Here is a 25,859-nt window from a genome sequence, read left to right as displayed (position 1 = left end):
CCGTACACGAATCACGGCCAGACCAAACTTGCACATGTGGTACGTGTGTCACAACGTGCACCCGTACGCCGTGTATATTCCCGTCCAGGAAAGACATGTTAACTGATAGTCGAGGGCCTGGTATTGGTGAATAAATGCAAAATAGCAGTGTCTGTGTTATTAAGTAGTACGATGCAATGGCCGGCCGTTGTGGCCGAGCGGTTCTAGGCGCTTCAGTCCGGAACCGCGCTGCTGCTACGGTCGCAGGTTCGAATCCTGCCTCGGCCATGGATGTGTGTGATGAGCTTCGGTTAGTTAGGTTTAAGTAGTTCTAAGTCTAGGGACTGATGACCTCAGATGTTAAGTCCCATAGTGGTTAGAGCCATTTGAACCATTTTAACGATGCAATGTTCCTTCAGACATATATGTATTTACAGCCGATAGTGATTCATATTCGCAGTTAATACATTTCCTTTATTTATTGATGGCTGTAGTCGTTCAGTGCCTGATCCTTCGGACGTGAATGCGATCTTGCTGTTCCATTCAGTATCAATAACAGTCACCGTAGAGCCTAACCTAAAATGTTCACGAAAAGAGGAGCTGTAGGAAGACGTCAATAATAAAATAATAAATAGGGAGCGATTCTTGTGAAAGATAGAGACACAAAGTAACAGATATAGGGAAACAGGTACGTGAGACAAATGATGGAGAAATTAATAATCAAGTTTCGGAGAGAGGCAGACAAATGTGTACAGTCTGTACTACTCAGCGACTGTTTGATTGTTAAAAAGTGAATGTCGCAGGGGACAGTGTAACACAGGGGTACAGAAAAAAACCGCAAAATCATTCAACAGGCAGGGAAGAACCTGCTTAAGGGACTGAGAGCACTTCTAGACCCAACTAAGGAAAAATATCCACCTCATCCGTAATACACAGACCAATATGTGTCTATTATATGATATAGTATTTATCAGTTAGCATGGTGTATTAATACGATCAGTTTTGTGCTACTGACTGCTCTTTCTTTTTGTGTCTTGGTTTCATCACCAGATGAATCAGTTTTGTAATAAGCTACAAAGACCAAACACCAACAAAATAAAATAAAAAAGGAAAGAGATACAGACCGTACACACAGGACAGGAGAAGTAACTGTACACTGTCGCAGGTGTACGACACAGAAAGTTCTCCGCTTCCACTGAACTGTTTTGCTCTATGATGATCGCGGCAACACTCATCTCACAAGGCTTTCCGCATCCGTAATGTCATTTTGACGTCACACACACTATCGACAACTGCAGTAATTACTATCGACTTTGTCACAGGGAAGAAAATGAATGTCATTGCCCCTCATTTCATTCGCAGCATTGAAGCTGTCCTCTTAGGTTCCTGCCTAACAACACACACTTGGAAATCACATATTTCTTTCATTCTTCGTTCTTTAATCGGTCGGAAATGCAAATAGCATCCAATATTGAAGATCGTACTTGTATTATAAGCATAAGAAAGTGCAAAATGTGTTAAAATGCTAAGATGAAAAAAACATTAACATGTAGCGTCATACGAACCTACATGCTTCAACTACGTAAACCACGACGTTATCCATGAGGATGGCGCTTGACCATGTGATTTTAATCTCCTGTCTTGGTTATTACAGTGTTTCTTGAAGGCTATTCATTATTAACTGACATGTAATAATAATGGTGACATGTTCTTGATAAATTTTCAACGCGCCGTTGCTTCTCAGCTGTATAATGCAAGTTATAAAATGAAACATCTAGATATGCTGAAATGAATAAGGCGCCTGCTGGACCGATAGTCGAGATTGCATGTGACGTCAAAATTACGTCACGTTTGGAAAAAGTCTTATGAGATGAGTACTGCCCTGATGTTTAGCAGTGCTCGGGGTTCTTATTGATGGAAAACAGACGGAAATAGAGTATCCGATCGCCGCAGCGTTAGCTGCGCACGTGTGTTCCAGAACGCATCAGGAAGGCAGGCCGCGCGTGCGTGGCTGGGCGCCAGCGTGCAGCGGACGGGACTATAAATATTTGACGCGCCTCGCGTTATCTTTGGCTGGCTGGCGGGTGGAGGTCCTCCGCTCACACAGGCTGTTTCCACCTCGCCGCCCGACCGGTTACAAAGTGTCTCCTGCTGTCAGGGCGGGAACTTCCGCAAGATGCCCCTTCCACAATCCAGCGCCAGTAGCCGTCTGTTCATATTAAAGCTACACTAAAACTACCGCATAATCTGAATCAAGATATTTATCGATAGTAACGACAAAGTTTGTTAAATGATCGCAGCGTAACGAGTCATCTACATTCGGTACGTCGCATTGTAGTTAAACTACTCTTCCGACCTTGTATTCCACGGAGCAGGGCACTTCAATCATCCCAAGCCTACAAGGATTCTTCAAGCGTTGGAAATAGCCGTACTTTCAGCAGAAAACGGAGCTGTGACTCGGGGAATAAGATCACAGATGTAAAAAGAATGTTGGAGAGCTTACTGCAGTTAATTGGTTGGTATAAACTGGAGGATCATTTGAAGGAGCGTTGTCGCGGCCAGTTAAATATCTCTGCCTTGATGCTTACAAGGGAGTTACCGCAAGTTGAAATCACAATTGCCACAAAGTTTTGGTTTGCAGATTTGCCACCGACAGTTACGCTGCACAATCACGAGCATGTTCAGTCACAGAGTTCACAAAATGGGTTGTTGCTAACTCTTGGCAAAAGATTCAAAAATGTTCAAATGTGTGTGAAATGTTATGGGACTTAACTGCTAAGGTCATCAGTCCTTAAGCTTACACACTACCTAACCTAAATTATCCTAGGGACAAACACACACACCCATGCCCGAGGGAGGACTCGAACCTCCGCCGGGACCAGCCGCACAGTCCATGACTGCAGCGCCCAAGACCGCTCGGCTCAAAAGATTACGAGGGTGAACATGACAACAGAATATCAAGCGCCGGAAATAGAGTTGCTGATCACAGTAGTAGCCCTGTGTGAAGCAGTCTTCAGTCACAATGCTTTCAGGCTGTGTTTGAAACCTCTCTGATCTGAAGTCATCTTATCCAGCTACAGCCCAGGAGTACCGAACAAAGTCTGCGAAGACTGGAGAACAGAGCTGATTGTGTACACACCAGCAACGAAATACAATCCCTCGACGTTGGTGTGAACTGGTAGTCGTTAAGAATACTGTTATCTTCAACCCGCTTCAGCACCGCCTTGTCGGAATAAAAGCACATAAAGTGACTGACTGTAAGGTGTGCACCCAGGTCGGATGGTCTTGACTGGATACACCATATTTTCCGTCGGATAGCTTCGATAAGAGTTCCGTCAGATATGTCCCAGCGAATCAATCGGAAGAAGAGACTCCTTCGCTGCATATGAGAATTATACATCTTGAAGGAATTGCATCAGCATTTGTTTCGTAATTAGGTCTTATTTCGAGGAAGCTTGAATCAGATTTTGCGTTACACCATTGTTGCGCTCCAAACTGACCTCTGAGTTCCTGGTAAATTACCAGAATCTCTGGAAACACGTACCCATTTGCCGACGTAACGGCTTGGATGGTGTAAGAATGAGTTGTTGCATGTTTACTCCACACCGAACTTCTTGCACATTTCTGTCCCTTGAAATGCAGAGTCCGCGAAGAGTAAAGTCCTCTCCGTATACTACTTTGATCGGTATTATAAATCTGTATACTTCCATGGTGTTCATTAAGAACATTGTCTCCTTGCGAATTCGCGACATCTTTCATTCACGTCACCACGAGTATTCCAGGCTTTAATGGTTATACAGTTTGTTGTGCCCCGTGAGCCAAGATGTTGTCTCTGCTTAAATCTTGCAACCTATCCATGGCCGGCCGCTGTGGCCGAGCGGTTCTAGGCCTTTCAGTCCGGAACAGCGCTGCTGCTACGATAGCAGGTTCGAATCATGCCTCGGGCATGGATGTGTGTGATGTCCTTAGTTTAGTTAGGTTTAAGCAGTTCTAAGTCTAGGGGACTGATGACCTCAGATGTTAAGGCCAATAGTGCTTAGAGCCATTTGAACCATTTGAACCAATCTGTCCATGGATAGATCCAGTGAATAGTCAGTCCTATTTCTCCGGTCTTTTCCAAACCCCAAGCACGAATATATATGTGCGAACATTAGCGCCTAGCACAGTTGTCGCCAACCTGAATTTTTCAGCTGCATAATCGTCAAGCACTTGATGTTTCGAGCGCTGTCCTTCCTCCCGTTTCCCTGCCGCGTGACGTAAACACCGGATCATATATGCCTTGCACCATATGATATAGTTTCTGTTCTGTACTGAAACTTAATCTTTCAGCTCCGCCAGAATCCTGGAATGCAGTTATCACCGGCCGGCGTGGCCGAGCGGTTCTAGGCGTTACAGTCTGGACCCGCGCGACCGTTACGGTCGCAGGTTCGAATCCTGCCTCGGACATGGATGTGTGTGATGTCCTTAGGTTAGTTAGTTTTAAGTAGGTCTAAGTTCTAGGGGACTGATGACCTCAGAAGTTAAGTCCCATAGTGCTCAGAGCCATTTTGAATGTAATTATATCCTTTGCCTTTTCAAAAGATATCACAATACTTTTTTCTCTTCGGTGGTCTTGGAAGATAAGCAGACGACTGGCTTCCATCACTCATAACAACTCTTCGTCACTATCAGGTTCTAGATCAACCGTCAGTGTTTCACAATCAGACAAGTCCTTCTGCGTGCTCTTAAATATAGGCTACTGTACTTTCGTGATCTGTGTTGCCACTGTTCCATCTAAGAATCACGTTGACTATGAAGGCAGCTGCATTTCTCTCTCTTACTGTAATTTCTGCGGATCTTCTTTTGTGTTTGTAATTGCTAACAATCATGCTCATATTTGCAGGTTTCATTCTCACACGATTACGTTGACAGTGAGAGTAACGTGACGCGTTACGAAATCAGTAACATCAGAAAGCGACGGATTAACTGCCGAGGTTGACGCAACACAGACGAGGGCCACTATTATACTGGTTTCCTTGCTCTTACGTGTAATGTCTGTCTGGTTCCCCTAGATGTCGCATCGGACACTTCGTCAGATGACCTTCACTACGGCGCAGCGTGTGTCGACCGTATCAGACAATGCAAATCTCTACCTTAGCTGGAGGAACAGTGTTACGATGACTACAGTTACTAAAGTCACGACATCATGTTAGGTGTGATCCACTGCGAGCGGAATATCGCATCTTCGTAGCTTACAGCGTAATTGGCGATGACGCTTAGTTCATACAGTTTCGTAATCATCGCCTTAAGCGTTTATGCAAACCATAATTCAACTGCAATAGCTATCGCAACTTGCGCTAACTCCCGTGTTAGTAAAAGCGGCAGGATTTTACTTTCAAATATTCCCTTTACGATGAGGAAATAATAATAAAAAATAAACAGCCACCAATCTTCATACACTGCGGTTTATATACAAAGATATATGCAGCCTAAACAAATCACTTTATCTTTTGCAACTTGGCGTAGATAGGAAAATACGCCAGTTCTGAATTTATTGACCTTCTTTGTTCACCAAGAAGTATATGATGAGAATCGCCGTCAAGTGGCGTGGTGTGCCATGTACCACGTGTTATCTTTCAGACAGTGTACTTTCTCACTGTAATGTTGTCTCAAGGAACAGTATAAATTACATGTTCATACGGTCACAAGTATTCTTTCATATTGGCGTGAGCCGTTATTGATGCAGTGGTGCGTAACGGTTTGCGTCGCTGGCTTGGGTCTCCAGTTCAAACACAATCACCCGAAATTATTTGTTATTTAGTATTTATCATTTCTGAGTGGTTCTCGAAGTTTCATATGTTTATAATGTTTGTATACTCTCCAATAATCCATATTCGTATTGCACCACCCACTCTCTGTCCAGAAATTCAGTTCTGTTCTGGCTGTATGTTGGTGTCGGCAATAAACATGCCTTCAGCGCTTAGTGTTGTACTTCATTGAAGACCCTGCTTTCGGATACCGACTTAAGTCTTTTTACGACATGGCAGCATTGTCATGTGACACTTACGCGACTGTTTAAGAGTGAAGCACTCAGAAACAATGGTCTGCAAGGCGCCACGGTAAGGGAACGTGTGTAACAGCGGAACCATAGTAAGTGATGTAAATGGCAGAGAGGTGACGTGCACTTAAGCCCAACAGCGCCCTCTTTTGTCCGACCGGGTAGGTCAGTGCCATCCAACGCTCAGTCGGTGCGCAGCCGTCATACGAAGTGCAAACGTGTAATCGAGTGCACCATGGCTCGCAGACACCGCAGGGTGGAATAATCGGCACATACGTTCGAACGGTCCAGAATAACTGGTCTCCGGGAGGCGGGTCTGTTGTTCCATGACATTGCAGCTAGTACAGGGCACGCTGCTAAAACACTGAGGCGCATGTGGAATCAGTGGAGCAAAGAGGGCTGTACACAGCGACCACAGAATGAAATGATCTCCATCTTGTCCGCTTGGCCGTAACGAACAAAACAACTTTATCCACAATGGCCCGGATGTGGACATGTCGCCGCCTTCTGCGGGTTCAACTTTCGACACGCATGCCATTGCGTTGGCTTCCATTGAAGGACCCGATAACACTGCAGACTGCACTGTGGACGTGAACGCAGACACTGGCTTGCGGAGCAGCAAAATGCAGTGTTTGCGGACGAGTCCCGCTTCAACTTGTACTACAGTAATGGCCGCATACGGGTTGTACACGCTGCAGTGGTGATCGCACACGGCCGCTGTGGCCGAGTGGTTCTAGGCGCTTCAGTCCGGAACCGCGCAACTGCTATGGTCGCAGGTTCGAATCCTGCCTCGGGCATGGGTGTGTGTAATGTCCTTAGGTGTAAGTAGTTCTAAGTCTAGGGGGCTCATAACCTCAGATGTTAAGTCCCATAGTGCTCAGAGCCATTTGAACCATTTTTTGGTGCTCGCAGGCTGTATTGTTCAGCGGCATAAAAGCTAGTGGTACCAGACGCCCCGTATTTCCCGGAACGTCCTCCATTTCCGGCATAATTTTAAATTACCCGCCGTGACAGGCTCCGTCCCGTACTTCAGCCTTGTTCGGTTATTACTGCGGCATCTTTCGCGCTACAACTGGCAAGTACCTAATATCTATAAAAGTACAGCAAGAAGATACGGCTAGCTCGGTTAACAATCTATCATAGTGCCGGGTGGGCTGATATTGAGATTCCTACCCTCTCGCCCGACGCCGCGCGTCTCTAATGGCCACTGTCTGTATTACATTCTTCTATTTGCTTACTATACATTTCATTTTCTTTCTACAATTTTGTGTTTACATTTTCATTCGTTTTCTGTCACGTTTAAATGCTATGTCACCGCGTATTAACAATAATGGAACGATTTGTTTATTCCGTTCTTGACTGTCATTCTACTTTAAAAATTCGATCATTTGAGAGAACTGCTGAGTGTTGAACGTCAACGCTTGTGAGTCATTCCTAAAACTGCAGAAAAAATTAGTAATTTAAGTGACAATGACACAGATAATTCGTCTCGAAGTAGTGGAAGTCTTACTAAATATAATCCGAACTGGAAAATAGTTATTCCTGGTTAAGACAAGTAAAAAAAAAGTCGTACAAGACGTACTGTCGCCTGTGCAATAAAGATATCTCGTTTGCTTATGGAGGCGTTGCTGATGTAAAACAACTTGCATCTATTAAATATCACTTGACTGTTGTCCGGGCCCGGTAGCTGAGTGGTCAGCGTGACAGGTTGTCAATCCTAAGGGCCCAGGTTCGACCCGGCTGTGTCGGAGATTTTCTCCGCCCAGGGACTGGGTGTTGTGTTGTCCTAATCATCATCATCATCATTTCATCCCCATCGACCCGCAAGTCTCCGAAGTGGCGTCAAATCGAAAGACTTGCACCTGGCGAACGGTCTACCCGACGAGAGGCCATAGTCACAAGACATTTACATTTTAGTACGGAGCAGCACAGCAACGTCCTGCAGTCAGAGCCGCTAGACATCGTGGAATGGAATGTAGGAGCTCCTGAATATGCTGCAGGGGAATACTCTGCACACGCGGTTTGTAAGCGCGTCCACAAAGCATCAGCTGTGACTGCAGGAACAAGTTGCCAACCGACCATAACCTAGATATATTCGATGGTTGATACGTCAGGCGAAGGACAAGCCAGGGAAGCAGAGGTAACCGTCGTTCTTCGTAGAAGGCTAGTGCGTTCCTCTCCACATTCGTCCGGGCGTTGTCCTGCTGAAATATGGCATGTGGAACGGTCTGTTCAAATGTATGTGAGATATTATGGGACTTAACTGCTAAGGTCATCAGTCCCTAAGCTTACACACTACTTAACCTAAATTATCCTAAGGAAAGACACACACACCCATGCCAGAGGGAGGACTCGAACCTCCGCCGGGACCAGCCGCACAGTCCATGACTGCAGTGCCTAGACCGCACGGCAAATCCCTCGCGGCTGGAACGGTCTGAAAGAGTGGCAGTGCCTTGGTATGAAAAATCTCCCTGATGCAATGATAGCTGTTCAAATTACCCTCAAGACGTAGGAGACGGTGACGCGTGTTTAGGCAGTGGAGCCCAAACCATCACACTTTGCGTTTGTCAGTTTTGCCAAGTACTGCCCATTTTTTTTTTTTTTTTTTTTTTTTTTTTTTTTTTTTTTTTCCTGTAAGGGGCAAATATTCGTTTGGACAAAAGAACGGAGTTTCATTTTGTCCTCGGGACAAATGAAAAAATTATTTTTGTCACTTATTGGTCTTTATTACGTTTTAAAGAATAATGTATAAGTTTGAATATGCTTTGTTTGGTTTTACATATTTAAAAAACCAATGCAGTTATATTAATAGCAGTAAGTGGTCATTAATACAATTTTTATCAAATTCGGGGTACATTTATTTCCTACATCAGTCCATTTTAATGCCGTCTGTGAAGAAACCCTTTCTGCGACGTAGATGGAATTAGGGAACTTAAAGGTGTACGATAAGACGTGAAAAATGTTATGGATTTCATTCTTGGAAAACCATTCCATGATTTTCTTCCATTTCTCAATCGCTCCCTTATTTCTGTCGTCAAAACAGTGTGTCATGTCTATGCTTCTTTTAATTATTTGAAATTCTCCGTTTAAAAAGTTCAATTGATCGACCCTTGAGAGTTCCGCAGCTTTTTGAAAATGGTCGTAATTTATTGGTGATATTAAGTCAAAAAACAGAATCCTGGAAAGGATGTTGTTTTCTGGGACTGTAATAAGCTGATAACTGCCTACTAGAGATACCAAACGATAATGAACTGATGCGACCGAGCGATTTGAACTCACTGTTTGCGTCTCTCTTATGATCTAATAGGAGTATATCATATGTGGCTGTATAGCAACTAAAAACAGAAGTCGAGGAACAATTGTACTGTTGACTTTTATTTTACGAGTTTTCAGTATCATTTGACCTCGTTATTTAATATCGCATGGAACGGAATGCCATGAACTTCTGCATTACAAAATATCATAAGCGTTATGTCGTATTTAAATCTGAGAATATATCGGTGCTTTTTGTCACCATTGAACCAAAGGAAGAAAGGAGGCCTGGCGGAATCAGATCATTCATCAATCGTTGTGTCTGTGTCTCACGATCAATTGAAGGCTCAAATGGCTCTCAGCACTATGGGTCTTAACTTCTGTGGTCATCAGTCGATCAATTGAAGGCAAAGAGCATAAACATCGGTGAACTGTTGAGCAAACCCCGCAGGCACTGTGGCAGCTTAGCGACGAAGATTAACTAGAAACATAGGTTTATTGGTATTCAGTTACATCCAACAAGTTTCACATAGTTCCTCAATAAAGAAGCCATGAGGCCTGGTACTATCACACATTACCGGAGATGGTAGGTACATAGTGCTATAGAAACAATTCTAAAACACCATCTTCAGATACATAAACAGTTCTGAAGAGCTCTCTTTGCGCTTTTATTCAACCAGTGTAGATAATGGAAGCTTTCCACGTACGGAATGCACTTTAGTCGACGAGCCAAACGCATTGAGATCGGCGCAAAAGCAAGGTAATGCTTGAGATCGGTAGTGGGAGGTGCTAGAATGGCTTAAGTCGAATTGCCGTTCCAGAAAAGTCACTGTTTAAACCTGTAACGAAAGTTCTGTGGTGATTCTTCTCAACACGCTTGCTATGTTTCCAAAATGATCACAATTCAGATATTACTGATTGATGTAGAATTCACTCTTAACCTCATGCAGCCGTAATTTTTATAATCTCAACGGTCTGCGCCTCATTCTGTAAGCGAGTATCGTTTCCGGGCGTGTGTTCATGGCGGTGTTGCTGTCTTACTAGACCGTTGTGTAACTACGGCTGGAAACAGGACAGTGCGACCTTTATCTGCTGTCGGCAGCACGTGGTATCGCGTTACCCATGGACTCACACAGTGCGCCATTTCGCCATCCACCAGTACATATACAAATGTAAATTACGAGAGTTCCCTCAACTACACCTATGTAGGAAAAACAGTTTTATATTCTGGGCAACCGCGGTTGTTGAAGGGCATGATGGCAGTAAGAATTCCGCTCGCAGCTCGTAAAATTGTTGTTTATTAAAACGCGACCGGTTTTCGCGGCTTTAAGCCGCATCATCAGGAGAACAATGTTAAAAGATCATAGGCATACCCACCGCTCCTAGGCAAACAAATTGTAATGTATGGAGCACTTCTTCCTTACCTTTCGTTCTCCATAATATTGACGACATTCTCTGAATAGTAACTTTTGACTAGGAGCGATGGGTGTGCCTATGATCTTTTAACACTGTTCACCTGATGATGCGGCTCAAAGCCGCGAAACAGGTCGTGTTTTAATAAACAATAAAATGATTCAAATGGCTCTGAACACTACGGGACTTAACATCTGACGTCATCAGTCCCCTAGAACTTAGAACTACTTAAACCTAACTAACCTAAGGACATCACATACATCCATGTCCCAGTCAGGATTCGAACCTGCGACCGTAGCGGTCGCGCGGTTCCAGACTGAAGCGCCTAGAACCGCTCGGCCACCGCGGCCAGCAATAAACAACAATTTTACCAGCTGTGAGTGGAATTCTTCCTGTACGTAAGAGGTGCATCTCCCAAACAACTAAACCGATAGTTACCGGCAACAACAATAGTTAACTCATTAGTTTTAATTTAAGGTAGGTTTTAGGTTAATTAGTTTTAACTTGACGCATGTTTTAGGCTACTGTGCATTGCTCGCAGCATTTACTGCGAAGGGACTTCAAAAAGTGAGTTACACGTCACTATGCAATGCCAAGAAACTTCTATTGAATGCTGCACTTCACATCAAAGTTACACAGATACATGACGCTGTTTTGCATTATCGTAACCATGTTTTTGCAAACTACAATAGGAACCTTATGCCAATTTTTCAATTCATCGGCGATAGACATCCACTCCTTGGTCATGCAGTTATTCGAGTACATCTGTGTGAAAGCCCTCAGCCAGTTTCCCCCAGATCGTCTTCCAGTTTGCCGAAAACATTCAAATCGCACATATGAACTGTATGGCCAATGTTTCTAAAAAGCCCATAGAAAGGATGAACGCAAAGCTTGCGTCGTGCGCGACTTGTCGGATGTTGCATTGCAGTAGAGAACAACAATGCCTTTGCTTAATACTCCACGTCTCGTTCTTTATTGCGTTGTGCAGCGTGCCAGTGTTGCACAGTACGTATCGGCATTAATGGTAAATGACCTTTGCCATAAACTCTGTGTACACGACTCTTTCACAGTGGAAGGAAAATGTGACCACGACCTTCCCTGGTGATGGCGCAACTTTGCGTTTCTTCCGCTGAGGTGAAGTTGTGTGCGTCCATTCCATAGACACGGGTATGAAGTAACAGACCCACGTCTTCTTGCCTGTAATGATGCGGTTTAGGAAACGATCACCGAAGTCCCGAGACGCCATAAACCCTGCGCCTTGGCTCCGGTCTCGTGAACTGACATAAGGTCGGGAGAGCGGTGTGTTGACCACATGCCCCTCCATATCTGCATCCAGTGACGCCTATGGATGAGGATGAGACGGCGGACGGTTGGCACCGCTGGGCGTTCCTGGCTTGTTTGGGCAGAGAGAGTTTGTGCTCAGGTGACAGTGACAATGGCCGGCCGGCGTGGCCGAGCGGTTCTAGGCGCTACAGTCTGGAACCGCGAGACCGCTACGGTCGCAGGTTCGAATCCTGCCTCGGGCATGGGTGTTTGTGATGTCCTTAGGTTAGTTAGGTTTAAGTAGTTCTAAGTTCTAGGGGACTGATGACCTCAGAAGTTAAGTCCCATAGTGCTCAGAGCCATTTGACAGTGACAGTGAGCGCTGCCAATTGATATGCGCAGGTGTTAAAGAATGCCGGCGGTAGTCATTATGCGAAAGCTCCGAATCAATTTCTAGATTGCCTCGATATTATCGTCTATGGTCGATGTCGATGGCTTTCCTTCACCAGCACCACCAAATTCTGTAAGGTCTTGGTCAAATTTCTTACAGCATTTCACCACCGATGGATGCGACATTGAATTTGGTCCATATATCGTCAGAATGTCAGGGTGAATCTGGATGCAATTTATACGTTTTGCTCACATGAATCGAACTGTCCTACGTCTTCTCACTCGCACACTGTGACGCACATGTTATCCATACTGTAGCGGAAACGTCTCTGCAGGAAACCCGGGCCGTGTCCTCACTTCTGACAAGGCGCAGCTTTTATTGTTAAATGGTCTTAGCGCGGTACGACATCGTTTACGTACTCTCTCAAATCCCTGTCTAGAAACAACAGTCGGTGCATGCAATCGAAGAACTTTTTCGTTGTCATCGCTTCTATCAATTTAAATAGAAAAGTCATGTGAAATCGCCTGTTTCAGAAGAGCAAGTGCACCTTCGTTTGAATAATGTCAGGTTATAGTTCAGGTCATCGCACTTGTATCATTTCAAGCGAATGAACGATGCCCGCAAGACACTGTGGGTCAATATGTTATATTGTGAAAACAGTAACACCGAAAATATAACCCCTGATTTAAGGCTTAATAGACAACAGTTGTACGGCTTAATAGGAGGGACAGGACACAGCTCACACAATCTAGGGTCACTCTCTAGCGGCTTTTTATAGTCTGTAGATACTTTAGTTTTTGCTGTTACTATTGTTTAACCGAATCGTGTGGAGTAAAAACCTACATTAAAACAATACATTCGTGTTGTGGAGGATCGGGTTCAAGTCTGTTACACATCTACATTTAGTTTTTCGTAGAATCCCTGTTTCACTGCTGCGAATGGTTAACAGTCTACGACTAATTCGCTCATAATCCGTTTCTATTCTGCTCTCTATCTACAGGGTGTCCCAAGAAACACCGAGTAAAACTGTGAGGGACGGGAAAAACCCACCGTGGTACGACAACAAAGTTAGGAAACTACTGCGAAAGCAAAGAGAGCTTCACTCCAAGTTTAAACGCAGCCAAAACCTCTCAGACAAACAGAAGCTAAACGATGTCAAAGTTAGCGTAAGGAGGGCTATGCGTGAAGCGTTCAGTGAATTCGAAAGTAAAATTCTATGTACCGACTTGACAGAAAATCCTAGGAAGTTCTGATCTTACGTTAAATCAGTAAGTGGCTCGAAACAGCATATCCAGACACTCCGGGATGATGATGGCATTGAAACAGAGGATGACACGCGTAAACCTGAAATACTAAACACCTTTTTCCAAAGCTGTTTCACAGAGGAAGACCGCACTGCAGTTCCTTCTCTAAATCCTCGCACAAACGAAAAAATGGCTGACATCGAAATAAGTGTCCAAGGAATAGAAAAGCAACTGGAATCACTCAATAGAGGACACTGGACCTGACGGGATACCAATTCGATTCTACACAGAGTACACGAAAGAACTTGCACCCCTTCTAACAGCCGTGTACCGCAAGTCTCTAAAGGAACGGAGGGTTCCAAATGATTGGAAAAGAGCACAGGTAGTCCCAGTCTTCAAGAAGGGTCGTCGAGCAGATGCGCAAAACTATAGACCTGTATCTCTGACGTCGATCTGTTGTAGAATTTTAGAACATGTTTTTTGCTCGAGTATCATGTCGTTTTTGGAAACCCAGAATCTACTATGTAGGAATCAACATGGATTCCGGAAACAGCGATCGTGTGAGACCCAACTCGCTTTATTTGTTCATGAGACCCAGAAAATATTAGATACAGGCTCCCAGGTAGATGCTATTATTCTTGACTTCCGGAAGGCGTTCGATACAGTTCCGCACTGTCGCCTGATAAACAAAGTAAGAGCCTACGGAATATCAGACCAGCTGTGTGGCTGGATTGAAGAGTTTTTAGCAAACAGAACACAGCATGTTGTTATCAATGGAGAGACGTTTACAGACGTTAAAGTAACCTCTGGCGTGCCACAGGGGAGTGTTATGGGACCATTGCTTTTCACAATATATATAAATGACCTAGTAGATAGTGTCGGAAGTCCCATGCGGCTTTTCGCGGATGATGCTGTAGTATACAGAGAAGTTGCAGCATTAGAAAATTGTAGCAAAATGCAGGAAGATCTGCAGCGGATAGGCACTTGGTGCAGGGAGTGGCAACTGTCCCTTAACATAGACAAATGTAATGTATTGCGAATACATAGAAAGAAGGTTCCTTTATTGTATGATTATATGATAGCGGAACAAACACTGGTAGCAGTTACTTCTGTAAAATATCTGGGAGTATGCGTGCGGAACGATTTGAAGTCGAATGATCATATAAAATTAATTGTTGGTAAGGCGGGTGCCAGGTTGAGATTCATTGGGAGAGTGCTTAGAAAATGTAGTCCATCAACAAAGGAGGTGGCTTACAAAACACTCGTTCGACCTATACTTGAGTATTGCTCATCAGTGTGGGATCCGTACCAGATCGGTTTGACGGAGGAGATAGAGAAGATCCAAAGAAGAGCGGCGCGTTTCGTCACAGGGTTATTTGGTAACCGTGATAGCGTTACGGAGATGTTTAATAAACTCCAGTGGCAGACTCTGCAAGAGAGGCGCTGTGCATCGCGGTGTAGCTTGCTCGCCAGGTTTCGAGAGGGTGCGTTTCTGGATGAGGTATCGAATATATTGCTTCCCCCTACTTATACCTCCCGAGGAGATCACGAATGTAAAATTAGAGAGATTAGAGCGCGCACGGAGGCTTTCAGACAGTCGTTCTTCCCGCGAACTACACGCGACTGGAACAGGAAAGGGAGGTAATGACAGTGGCACGTAAAGTACCCTCCGCCACACACCGTTGGGTGGCTTGCGGAGAATAAATGTAGATGTAGATGTAGATGTAGAAGCTTTAGCGTCAGGTTCCTTACCACAAAAACAACAAAAATGTCTAGTAAACATAGGCCCTAAAATGGATACCTTAAGCCCTATGAGTACTTGCTCAGTAGAAGAGATGTTTCGCACTAGTGAAGATGAAAAAGAGGACTTGGCTTGCGTTCTTCGAGGCAACATTAAACGGAAGAACAGCGACAGAATGTTCATTATTAATTCAGGAAGGGGTACCATGCTGCTACCGGCAATATCCAAATGGGATATATTGCGTAAGCCAGTGGAGGTAGTCTTCCTGTTGCTGAAGTTACGTCGTTCCTTCCTTATTCATCACACTCGCGTTCCAGTCCTTCTGCAGGGAGCTCATTAATGATTCTCCTAGCATTTTCAAGTGGCTCCACAAGTCATCTAACAAAAAAACTTACACATCCGTAGAACACTGGGGGGTTCTGTTGTGTTTCTTAGGGACTGATCAAAAGGCCCTTTTTTATTTGGAGTTCACCTTCTAACATAATATGCTATGTTCTGTCAGGCAAATGTTTGGAGTCACACACATTCGTCAAAAAAGCACACTGGGGCGATGTGTTAGTCTGTTTCGGTGCAGCATACACGCATTTGGTAATTTTTAAATCTGTCAAATGAAAATGTGATTCACTGTATTCATACAAGATTTAAGGTCTTAATTTGGTATTTTCTGCTTGAGACGTGTTGTACGAGGCGTTTTTTTTAAGTAAGTACCGCTTTGAAATTTAAAAAAGACGTGCTAAGATATCTCAATAATTTTATCTTTACATGAAAGCCTGTACCTTAATCTACGCACTCGCGCCATTATAGTCTGATTCTTCCTTGTTTACGTTGTGTACTGTTTAAGATGCCTCCGATAATCGTGAGTCCCGCCGACGGTGAAGTACCGGCTATTATATCATTTCTTAGTGCTAAAGGCCTAGAAGCGACCGATATTCATCGTGAGATCTGTGCGGTTTAAGGGGAAAACATTATGAGTGATGGAATGGTAAGAAAGTGGGTGAGATCATTTAAAGATGGCCGCACAAATGTGCATGATGAACAACGGAGTGGGCGTCCTTCGGTCGTTAATGAAAGTTTGGTGCAGGAAGCGGACAATAAGGTGAGAGAAAACACACGCTTTACGATTTCCTCCTTGCGGGATGACTTTCCTAATGTTTCTCGTAGTGTTTTGTATGGCATTGTGACCGAGCACGTGAATTGCCGAAAATTGTGCGCACGTTGGGTACCGAAAATGTTGACGGATGTGCACAAAACCAAACGTTTAGACAGTGCATTGACTTTCCTTGACCGGTACCGACGGTGATGATTTCTTAAGCCAAATTGTTACGGGCGATGAAACATGGGTGACCTACGTCACACCAGAATCAAAGCAACAGTCCGTGGAAGTTGAGCAAGGGCATCGTTTTGCTGCAAGACAATGCCCGTCCGCATGTGGCGAATCAGACCAAAGATCTCATCACATCTTTCGACTGGAAACTCTAGATCATCCTCCGTACAGCCCCGATCTTGCACCCAACTTGCACTTGAAGAAACGCCTGGGCGGTCAGCGTCTTCAAGACGAAGACTAAGTCAAAACAGTGGTGATGCAGTGGTTAACAAGTCAGGCGGCAGACTTCTATGAGGAGGGTATTCAAAACCTGGCAAAACGTTATGACAAGTGCCTCAATATTGACGGAAATTATGTAGAAAAGTAGATTAAGGTACAGGCTTTCGTGTAAAAATAAGTTTTTTGAGATATCTTAGCACGTCGTCTTTTTAATTTCAAAACGGTACTTACTTAAAAACCACACCTCTAATTAGGGAGTGGAAAGGAACCCTGTGGTATTCTCTGTGGAATACGTGAGATATCACAGTAAGTTCGCAATACGTGGGAGCTACATTGTCGTAATCCGAGGAGAAGGACTGACCTCGGAGCATCTCCTATTCAGTGTCTGGCATTGCGGAAGATGGGAAGTACCCGGCGGGGGAGATCTCGTTGGCGGGGAGGTATCATTGATCCCGCATCGGGGTGTGTTGTGGGTCGCTGAGGACTGGCGCGCGTGCGCAGTAAGAGTCGGTCGGTGTTATCTGCTCCGAGCTGGGACGCCGCACGGCAGTACGTCGCGTCGCGGGAGCCAGGGCGCACACATCGCCGTCGCAGCACACCCTGCTACACACAAAACACGCGTGCTGACTGTTCTACTCTCCAGTGACAGCCGCCACCAGACATGACGTGAGTAACACAGCGCCCGCACTCGCCGTCCCAGTCGCGCGCATGCTTGATACACAACCGTCTGCTGCCAAAAACCAGCTACACATTACAAAAACAGTGAATATAGCGAGATGCGTCTGAGGTTAGAATAGACGGGCTAAAAGAAACTATTAACTGCAGTAATCGGCCTGAGCTCTTGTAAAAGTATGGAAGCGCAAGTGTGTGCGGTTAGCCGAACATTTTCGTTCTGCTACTCTTTTTTACAGCGAATTAAAATGATTCAGACGGTAAACACTCGCATCGTCTGGATTGAGTGAGGGCTTCAGTTTCTCAATGCAGAACGATGACTAGTGTAAAAATGCGTTTTTTTACATCGGTCAGCCGGCTGGTGTGGCCGAGGGGTTCTACGTGCTTTAGTCTGGAATCGCGCGACCGCTACGGTCGCAGGTTCGAATCCTGACTCGGGCATGGATGTGTGTGATGTCCTTAGGTTATCTAGTTTTAAGTAGTTCTAAGCTCTAGGAGACTGATGACCTCATATGTTAAGTCCCGTAGTGCTCAGAGCCATACATCGGTCAGTAGTGATAGTCTGTTTATGAAATTGTGCCAGTCAGATTCACCAGAGCCGAAGTTTAAAGAGGTCTTGGAGGCAACTATGTTCTGGGATGCAACGGGCGAGTTACTGACTGAATTTATGCAATTGGGAATATCATTCACCAAGATCAGAACAGACGAGGTAGATGACAGAGACATTGCACTCCCATATACTGATTCCTGCAATGTCCAAACGCGTTACTCCTAGTTCTCTCTCTCTCTCTCTCTCTCTCTCTCTCTCTCTCTCTCTCTCTCTCTCCCGTGTGTGTGTGTGTGGGTGTGTGTGTGTGTGTGTGTGTGTGTGTGTGTGTGTGTGTGCGCGCGCGTATGTGTTTGTTTTATATACCATTCTAATATGGCTCTGAGCACTATGGGACTTAACTTCTGAAGTCATCAGTCCCCTAGAACTTAGAACTACTTAAACCTAACTAACCTAAGGACATCACACACATCCATGCTCGAGGCAGGATTCGAACCTGCGACCGTAGCGGTCACGCGGTTCCAGACTGAAGCGCCTAGAACCGCACGGCCACACCGGCCGGCTACCCTGCTAATAAATTAATTCATTGTATCTTTTGCGATCTTTCCTAGTCAACTTTACCTCTCTTCGTAGACGCACCTAGTGCCACTTTCCATATACACTGAAGCGCCAAAGAAACTGGTATAGGCATGCGTATTCAAATACAGAGATATGCAAACAGGCAGAATACGGTGTTACATTAGACGAAAACTGTTTGGCCCAGTTGTTAGATCGGTTACTGCCACTATAATGGCAGGTTATCAAGATTTAAGTGAGTTTGAACGTGGTGTTATAGTCGGCGCACGAGCGATGGAACACAGCATCTCCGAGGTAGCGATAAAGTGGGGATTTTCCCGTACGCCCATTTCACGAGTGTACCGTGAATATCAGGAATCCGGAAAACATTAAATTTCCGACATCACTGCAGCCGGAAAAAGTTCGTGCAGGAACGGGAACCACGACGACTGAAAATCGTTCAGCTTGGCAGAAGTGCAACCCTTCCACAAAATGGTGCTGATTTCAATGATGGACACCAACAAATGTTAGCGTACGAACCATTCATCGAAATATCATCGATATGGGCTTTCGGAGCCAAAGGCCCACTCGTGTACCCTTGATGACTGCACAACACAAAGCGTTACGCCTCGCCTGATGACTGGCGATGACAGGAAACATGCTGCCTGGTCGGACAAGTCTCGTTTCTAATTGTATCTAGCGGATGGACGTGTACGGGTATAGAGACAACCTCATGAACCCATGGATCCTGCATGTTAGCAGAGGGCTGTTCAAGCTGGTGGAGGCTCTGTAATAGTGTGGGGCGTGTGATGTTGGAGTGATATGGGACCCCTTGTACGTCTAGATACGACTCTGACAGGTAACACTTACATAAGCGCCCTGTCTGATCACCTGCATACATACATGTCTACTGTGCATTCCGACGGATTTGGAGAATTACATCAGGACAATGCGACACCCCACACATCCAGAATTGCTATAGGGTGGCTCCAGAAACACTATTCTGCGTTTAAACACTTCCGCTGGCCACCAAACTCCCCAGAAATCAACATTATTGAGCATATCTGGGATATCAGAAGAGATCTCCACTCCCTCGTACTCTTACGGATTTACGGACAGCCCTGCAGGATTCAGGGTGTCAGTTCCCTCCCGCACTACTTCAGACATTAGTCGAGTCCATGCCACGTCGTGCTGTGGGGCTCGCGGGGGCCCTACGCGATATTAGGAATTCTACCAGTTTCTTTGGCTCTTTAGTGTAGCGATGACGTGGTGTTTGCAATTCCTTTCCAGTAGTAAAATGATAATGTGCAGTGACAATTCTCTCGACGCATACAAGCCCATCCATTTTTGACGTAATCCTATAGTTTTTCTCTGCAGATGAAGGTTTAACAGTGAGTGATTTATTGTTGTACATGAGTGAAAAGCTAATCAATTTTGTAGTTGGCAAGCCTCGAAAACCAGCTGTTCACTTCGTGAGCTCAACGTCATAGACCTCGTACTGATTCGTTGATTGTGTATCCATCCTTGTCTTTTAACATTCTCATAATAACTGTAGGAAACTGAGAATAGTGTGCCAGAAGATTTTTGGCGACCTGTAGAGCAGATGAAAGAATGTACACAGAGAAGGTGATGCAAGAGCTAAAATAAAATAGCTATGTATGTGTACTGTCTAGGAAGCCTGCAAACTAGGTTCGCTAGACAAACAATCAAATAGTCGTATTAATGAGTTTTATTACAATAAGAAAATTACAGTACTTAATTTTGGCAATTACATAGATGTGTCGCAAGCAAAGGGCCACAGGCGAAATAATTCAATCTTCAGTGTAGACAGTCCCAAGTCAGTGCTACATAGAGAGTACAAGTGAAGTGATGTAGCGTTGACGCTGCTATCGAAGTCACTGATCTTGAAGCTGCTATTGAACTGGGCCGTCACCAGTCGGTCGCAGCGATTATGTCCTCTTCACATAGGGGCCGCTTCCGCCGTGTTGTCGTTCTTGAGGGAGGTCTGGTCACCGTGCGATTGGCTGACTTCTTCTCAGTCTTCCCATCTCTCTCGTTTCCGACTGGCGTGCCGGCGGTTGACTTTACGCCGTAACGAGATGGACTTCTTGGAGGTAAAGGTGTTACGTTAGAGATGTATATGATGGTTGTTGGACGACAGTGCCTTGATGAAACTTAAAACACAGTAATATCAGACTGACACATCTAAGCCGTCATTAAAGTCACCGATAGCATCGGCAGGGGACAAATCCATGGTCACACAAGGTGAATATCACAAGAAACGAAAGAAAAGAGTTGCTCAGTTAGCGCTAAGCAACACTCCGTTAGTAGATAAAAGACGTCTGCCAGTTTTTGTATTCTTGAAGCAAGTTGGCAGTCAATGATGTACACTTCACTTGTCGGAGAGAACACAGTTTATACCTCCTCCTTTCTCTGTCTTGGACGTGAACAAAATTGTGCTCTGAGAGGCAAAACAGTCGGCCTTGTTTGACAATACGCAGGTATTCGAGTACATGTATTAAAAACACTTGTCGGAATACCTTTCGGTCAGTGATCTCTATACAACCTGAGTATAGAACTGCAGCGTGTCTGCGAATACACGTGCTTTGCATCGTCCGCCATATTGTAGTTTGGCAAACAAATTTCCATTGTTCTGCATGTGACAAAGAATTGCAGACTGATTTCTTGTTTTGAACTTTATGTCAACATACGATGTAATAGGCTGATGAGGGAGCGGAAGTGATAAGTATTTTCTTTTCGTATTCTAGTGACAGTACCTAGCAGCCATGTTGTAGTTTGGCAAGAAACGAAATATGAGCATCTATGGCTGGCACGATCAGATAGCTGAAGTTCAACATCCAGGTTGTATAGAGATCACTGCTTTCGATTCACACCTTCAACCACTGGTCACCTCAACTTTCTGGATTGCCGACCCTCCAACTAGTTCCTTGAAAGTTGCCTCCCGACGGCAGTCTGTAGTGACTTTCGTTTGCTGATTTTGGCTGGGGTGTTTTTCGACAGACATCCCATATCTTTTCATATTTTGTACTTACAATAATCCCTGAAAGTTTGCCCATCAACAAAGAAGTACCCTATGTACATAACGTCAGGCGTCTGAAAAAAGTACTTTATCTTAGTCCATTTCCCTGATACGGCTTACCTTTATTCTTTGTCAGTCAGTCTCTCGTTTTTAGCAGACGATCACTAAATTCCTTGCAGCTTACCATTACAGGACATTTAACTAGTTTTTTCCTGTCGAATAATTTCAAAAACACTGCCTAATTCGCTATTGTGGTTCAAGTGAGTAGTGTATACAGCGACATTAGCACAATATGTTATATGTTCTAATTGTGTGGTATTTTATTTTTGACATGTTGATGTTGTCTGACACTTTAATTACAATTTGGCGCAACATGACTATGTGACTTAGTGTTGTAAAAAGGATATACATCTAGTAACGTTAAAAGATCTCGTATCTTTTCATATTTTGTACTTATAACAACCCCTTAAAGTTTGTCCATAAGCAAAGAAGTACCCTATGCACATAACGTCAGGCGACTGAGGAAAAATATATACGCTGTCGTCATCAGATTTTTTAACATTACTAGATGTATATCCTTTTTACAGCACTAAGTCACATAGTCATGTTGCGTCAAATTGTAATTAAAGTGTCAGCAAACACAAACTACGGCACGATTTACAAAACGGGAAACTTCAAATACCTCGGTGAAACACTACAAATGAGTGGACATAACAGAGACTCGAACGAAGAAAGAAAAACTAAACTGGACAAGGGAAACAAAGCAGTATGGAATCATTACAACAAGAAGTCTATCTCACAAAAAGTCAAATTACGCCACTACGAGACGGTGGCGCTCCCCGAGACACTACACGCAGCAGAGACCACACTAATCCTAGGGCATACTCGTATCAGACAACTAGAAAAAGTAGAACGGAAAATACTTAGGAAAATATTTGGCGCAAATAACAACAATGGAATATGGATCAAGAAACCTACAGAGGAACTATACAAACGTACGGAGTGAATCACAGAAAAGATTAGAAAACGCAGACTACGATTCTATGGACACCTATAAAGAATGCCATCGCACAGACTGACCAAACAGATCTTTGACTGGGTAACCACTAGAAACAACAAATGGGTGGCAGAGGTAAAAAACGACCTGAACCAACTCAACATAACAGCAGACACAATAAACGACAGAATAAAATTCAGAAACATCATTAAGAAAAGTAAACTACATGAGATACACTGTGACAAACGACCAGGCGTAAAATGGACCGAAGAACGCAATCAAGATCACAGCCGGAAGATGAAAGAAATATGGGCAACCTAAAAGGCAACCAAGATGAAGCCGAAGACACAAAGCAGACAAGAAGCATGGACAGAGGACCGGAAACAGAAACACAGCGAGCGAATGAGGGAAGTTTGGGCAGAAAGGGAGGCAGCAAAAGGAACTGGCCATGTAGTTTAATCTAACTGCGCTCTTTAAGGGCAAAACACTAATAATAATAATATATACTGTTTGATATGCAGCCTAATGAGACGTAGCGACAGCTCAACCAGTCCAGTGGCCAAAACATTGATGGAAAAAAAGGGCCACACGCTGCGAAGATGTCAAGTGGCGAGAGTTTGTATTGCTACAATAAATTGATCTCGCCCTTGCTGGCTAGCTTGACAAACGCGTAGACGAGCAGCTGAGAGTTTCGACTGACGTTTGGTGGCTCCATACTGCCGTAATACTTCGTGTGCAACGCTGTTCCAGAGAGAGAGTCACCGTCGTGTAAATTTCCGGGGCCGGACGCAGGGGATAACTAATTGTACGCTCCTACGTGGGACCAGAAAGATCACACGCTCGCGGAAATGTAGCCTGCAGCGAATAACCTAGTGTTTGTCGGCAACAGACAACAATAGTGTGGGAACAGGATGGCGTCATCTTGAGGGGAAATAGCTGCCGCAAATGGAAGCCATCACTAACGACACTGGTTAACATTACTGTGGTTATTGAGTGCATCGTGTACAACTGCGAAGCAGTATGTAATCCATCACAACGCGTATTTAATCCGTTTGGATGTCATAAACTCGCGCCGTCTGATTTCACTTCCTACTCATGCTCAGCTACTGTCGAGTAATAGTGAAGGAAGGCCATTTTATTGATGATGAACACTTCAACCTCTGACTTCCTTAACTTTGTTAGCTGACGTCCTTACTCGTGCAATCTAGAACGGCTTCAAATGAAAAATACGTATTTATCGTATCTACATAAATTACTTCATTCTTTACAGTCATTTTTGTGTGTTGCAGTGAACTTCACTGGGTATGTTCAGTCTGATCCACTTACAGTGAGGCTCAGGTATTTGCGTGTGGAGAGTGCATCACTTACTTTCAAGCCTGAACACTTAGTTGTTGCAGAAGGTAGGCAATTCAACTCAGTTTTTCAACGTGGCAAAATCTTTCAACGATTGCGTTTTAATGAAAACGAGTGATAATATTTGTCAATGTGTTGGATATATTGTTGATTTATGATTCAGCTAACACGAAAGCAGCTTAGCAGCGTTTTAGGGTACGTCGTCGTCAGGACCGCATGCAGACTGTTTATCTGGCACTTGTTGCTTCCTACCGCCGTCTTCCAGTCCACTTGATACACCTACTTAATGTACAAACGCATCAAAAAAGTGGATGATGACAAAAAGTGGCTCATGTGGGCTGTCTCGGTGTTATTTTTTAAAAATGTTAAAGCTAGACAAGACGCAGACTTCGGATTACTCTGACTGTGTAATGAACATTACAGATGGTGTAACCTCCCACAAAATTACCGACTCATACGGTGCAGTAGTGGGACACTTCAGCTCTTGCAATAGGACAGCGGAGGCCCCTTTACACGGATTTCGTATATAATTCATGCTCTTCACCAAAGCCACAACCGAATCCTACCTCCTTCAGTCTTCGACAGAGATTTTGTTCTGTGTCTATACGAACGTAACGGTGTTACCTAATATTCTCTAAGTTAATAATGTTACTGATAAAAACTGTAATAATTTACCCAGACACTCAATTCATCAGACCATAATTGAGAAGCTCACTGACTACATTTATGAAGACCGTCGGTTACCATAGCAGAAACTTTTAGCGACAGACAGCGAGAGAAGCCCTAGATGAATGTACGGTATTTTGTAGTACGATTAAAACTTCTCTTTCAATATGAAAACAAATATAACAGTTTTTGGCAAAAATAACCTTTATCATCATAGTAAGCAACGAATACAAGAAGAAATCGGCAAAAAGTAAACAGTCAACTGTTTTAAGTTGGTGGCTGCTCTTTGGAACAGTTTTCAAATCATTTCGTGTGGTATATTTGGAAGCAAATTCGCATTTTTCCTAGACACAGTCCCACATTTCGAAACTTCCATGAATTCATAATGCCTTAAAGAATTATATATCTAAGTTAGAAGCAAAAATTTGCTTAAAATTTAGTAGTTTGTATCAAAACTACATGCTGCCCCAGTGGTTTAATTTCGAAAGTACTCACAAAAGCAGTAGGACAAACTCAGATTTAAGCTACAGTATCTTTAGACATACTTACTTTCAATGTCAATGATCTCCTCAGTATAGCTATTATAAAAAAAATAAAAAAAAATTTTAAAAAAACGCATGTCCTTCCCTAACATCACGTAGCACGATATCTTCGTCGACTGTGTTGTTTTGAGCGCTGCGACTGCTGCTATGTGCACTACGTTCTTAGAAGTACCTCAGTGTACCAATAGACGTTGGTGATTTCATGCTAAAGGAAATGGTACCTGAAAAAAAATGAGGTTGGTTGTTTCAGGCAGAAGCCACCGGCACTCTAAGGGTTATGTTTAGTGAGACATTTTTGCTTCTAGTATCGTGTACTTCCAACTGTATGTGTTTACAGACGGCTGACTCTACTGAAGCGTCACCTGGCTTTTCTAGCAAGAAAGTTTTCTATACATTTTTGTGAAAGCTGATCCACTATTACCGCAGAATACTTGAACTTACCGGCCGTTTACATTTCTGTTGGTTTTGTATCATAAAGTATATGTGATACCTGCTGAGGAACTATTACCCAACTGGGAGAGCTTAGATCTGACGTAAGAAATGTCACCTAATGTCACAGAGTAATAAAAACCTGTAGCCCCGAAGGGAAAGTGCGATTGTTGGGAAAGGTCTCCGTTGGTAGTT

At 44.0% G+C, this 25,859-nt stretch overlaps 1 protein-coding gene across 2 annotated transcripts in view; it reads left to right on the top strand.

The window, feature by feature from the left end:
* Positions 1-25,859, top strand: part of LOC124616656 (epidermal retinol dehydrogenase 2-like) — a 350,044-nt gene that overhangs the window by 183,363 nt on the left and 140,822 nt on the right. The window contains exon 1 of one of the 2 annotated variants that reach the window (XM_047144994.1): positions 17,384-17,529. The exons of the other annotated variant lie outside the window; for it this stretch is intronic. Within the exon in view, the coding sequence (XP_047000950.1) occupies positions 17,525-17,529 (5 nt within the window). The 5' untranslated portion in view covers positions 17,384-17,524. Of the gene's footprint in view, positions 1-17,383; positions 17,530-25,859 lie in introns of those variants that run through there. 2 annotated transcript variants of the gene reach the window in all.

The sequence above is a fragment of the Schistocerca americana genome, chromosome 1, assembly GCF_021461395.2.
Source record: "Schistocerca americana isolate TAMUIC-IGC-003095 chromosome 1, iqSchAmer2.1, whole genome shotgun sequence".
NCBI classification, from domain to species: domain Eukaryota; kingdom Metazoa; phylum Arthropoda; class Insecta; order Orthoptera; family Acrididae; genus Schistocerca; species Schistocerca americana.
This window is presented reverse-complemented; position numbering and strand designations above follow the sequence as displayed.